This window comes from Otolemur garnettii, unplaced genomic scaffold (genome assembly GCF_000181295.1).
Source record: "Otolemur garnettii isolate 467f Iridium unplaced genomic scaffold, OtoGar3 scaffold00059, whole genome shotgun sequence".
NCBI classification, from domain to species: domain Eukaryota; kingdom Metazoa; phylum Chordata; class Mammalia; order Primates; family Galagidae; genus Otolemur; species Otolemur garnettii.
In genome coordinates this window covers 6,969,199-6,972,137 of record NW_003852454.1, presented here as the reverse complement: position 1 = coordinate 6,972,137, position 2,939 = coordinate 6,969,199, and the positions used below count along the sequence as shown (strand labels likewise).

The following is a 2,939-nucleotide window of genomic DNA, read 5'->3' as shown; positions in this document are numbered from 1 at the left end:
TTCCAGTTTCCAGCTCAGGTATCTTACTCCTCAGCACAATGTCCCAGGGCCTCAGAATGGGACCAGCTGCAAGACAGAGAAAAGGCAGCCTGGAAAGAGCAGGACTCTCTGTCAGGACCTTGGCAGGGCTGGCCCTGGCTTCTCATGCCGGCTTCCTGGGAAATAAGCCCACCGGGGCTCTCAGTGGACTGGCTGTGGCCTTGTTCCCACTGATGAATACAGGTGGGAACAGGAAATGAGAGGATGTGGAGACAAGGGTATGCTGAGCAGGGACGACTGGGGGTGATCAGGAACTTAGGTTGTCTGGACACACTTACCTGTCGGCTGGACTCTGCCAGCTTCTCTGCAGCAACTGGTTCCATGCCTTGCCCCTCTTATGAGAGAGGGAGGCAGCCACTTCTGCCTGCCTTTTGCTAAAGTCCCAAGGCTGACTTAGCCGTTCTGTCACTGTGGGCAGTATTCCTGCTTCTAAGATGGTGGTAGCAACAATGTCCTACCTGATCGGCCAGTCAAGCTAGAGGTTCCTATAGCTGTGGTGCCTGCCCCATGACGGGGCAGCTGCGGATGGGTAGTACGGAGGGATGGGATCACCATATTCCAGAGTATTATTTTGCATATGGCATTGTTACTACTTTCTACAGTTATACTTTTCACTCGCAAGTATAAATAAAAGAATTTAAAACATTGTTATAGCTACAGAATTAGTACTACCCATGTATAATGCACATCCTTATTTTCCCTTCAAAAATTTGGGCAAAAATGTGCTCATTGTATGTAGCAGAATACAGTTAACTTTTTCCAGATGATGGCAATTAACTTATAGATGTACAAAGCATTTTAGGATAACTTTGTAGGGGAAACTTACGCTTAAATGAAAAAATGACATTTTTATCATGAATTTGAGAAAATGGAAATGTTTTGAAACTAATATAAAGTTGCAACGAAAATTCTTTAGAATTTTTTTGACCTTTACAAATCTGATTCACAGAATTCCCAATAATAACATAATGTAATTTCCTGAAGAATTAAATTTTCTCCCATTATCTGTTTATTAGGAGTCTTTCAAAAGATTTGCATGTTAGTACAACATAAAGCATCTAAATCCTTTAAAACCTAGACTGTGCCCACTTAACAAGTAGTCTCTTCAAGTGACCTCAAGCTAATGTGTATACTACAGTAGAATTACTATGCTTCAGTCAGTAATGTTTAAAGTTTCACGACACTCCAGATTCATATGAAGTCTTTAAAGAATTAATTCCAAATCTTCCAAAATGTAATTTGAATTATGTATTTTCAGACTTTCCTAATGTACATTTTATGCATTGTTAATCTTTTTTACAGCTGCAAAAGAAGGAGCTGGTGCTGTCGATGAAGAGGACTTTATTAAAGCGTTTGATGATGTGCCTGTAGTACAGGTGAGTGAAGATATTTGCATGTGATTAAAAACAGGGGCAGACATATTCTTCAAATTTCATTTTTTAAATATGCCATATGCAGAGTTCTTTAGTAGGTCAGGTAGTTGTTAACTATAATATTAAGACTGTAGGAGAACTGAGGTACAGAGTAGAAGATGTTGGGGCAAAAATCAAGGATCAAGATGATCTTCCAGTAAGAACGGCGGAGATGTTGGTTGCTCTAGTATTACGTTTCTGAGTCAGGTCACAGAAAAGAGAAAGAAATAGATGGTTCGGCTAAATGAGAAAATAAAGACATGTTTATTTAAGGATTTTTCTAAATTTGAAGAATTTTGTTACCTGAAAAGCTGTAGAGAATGGTTTAATAAAAATGTAGTTCATATTTTCTTGGATGCTTTTTTAAAAAAGTATCTAACAGGTGAAACAAAGATTATTTATAAAACTTAGGATAATGACACTTTTTTTACTACTTTGTGCTTCTAATTGGAGCTAATACATTTCCTCAGCCACCATTGACTGTAATTTGGATTCCTTTAGCACTTATTATTCGTTATATACAACTGTCTTTGCCACTGTGGTTGCCATATGTATATAAAGCAGGTAACAATCATCTTAGGCCCAGGTTCATCCTTAAATACTTGACCTTCCAGCAGGCATCATGATTAATTATAGCTTAAATTTTTTCTAAAAGTAAGATATGGGGATATAGGAGAACATAGATTTGAAAGTGTTTAAAATTCTAGTTATAATGTGATGTTGTAAATAATACTGAGTGTAATAAATGACTTACGCATCTTTTACTGTTTTCCAGTAGGCTTCTTTCCCCTTCTCACTGCAGTCATCTAAGTTTATAGTAAAGCTATGTTGGAGACGGGGTTACTCACACATGGCAGGGAATCTAGTGTGGGTACACAGTTACAGGGGGAAAGCAGCTCATTTCTAAGGCATTTTCTAGTTATTGACTCACAGGTATTTCTTAAAAATGAAATAATTCTTTTATTCTACTTACTAAATGCTCTTGACTCATGATTAAGAAGCAATCTTTGTTTATTCTGCAAATGTTTTTATATTGATTGTAAATTAATTTTGTTTACAGATTTATTCTAGCCGAGACCTTGAAGAGTCCATAAACAAAATTAGGGAAATATTATCTGATGACAAGCATGACTGGGAGCAGAGAGTAAATGCTGTAAGTCATTGACTTCATGTGATTCCATTTTTATTAGATTTATTTAAATATCCCAAATACTCTTATGAAATTCAAGTAGCTCTTATAAATTTTAAATAGCATATATTTTAAATATAAATTGCTGTGTTTGTACCTTACCTTTTTAGTAGAGTACTTTATTGCTGTTTTTATTTTTAAAACATACCAACTTACACCTTTTTATATACCTCCTGTTCTTCTAAGAAAGACCTAATTGTGGAGTGTCTGATGATGGCCTCCACTCTAACTAGTAAAGAGGGTCTTCTGTGATGATTTGCTAGTAAAGCAGTGTTTTAGTTCCTCAGTGTTCCTTTCTT

The 2,939-nt window shown here is 36.6% G+C and overlaps 1 protein-coding gene across 1 annotated transcript in view; it reads left to right on the top strand.

The window, feature by feature from the left end:
* The window catches only part of CLASP1 (cytoplasmic linker associated protein 1), a 303,536-nt gene that overhangs the window by 171,616 nt on the left and 128,981 nt on the right, over positions 1-2,939 (top strand). Inside the window, exons 10-11 of the mRNA XM_023514808.1 lie at positions 1,342-1,415; positions 2,512-2,604. Of these exons, the coding sequence (XP_023370576.1) occupies positions 1,342-1,415; positions 2,512-2,604 (167 nt within the window). The remainder of the gene's footprint in view (positions 1-1,341; positions 1,416-2,511; positions 2,605-2,939) is intronic.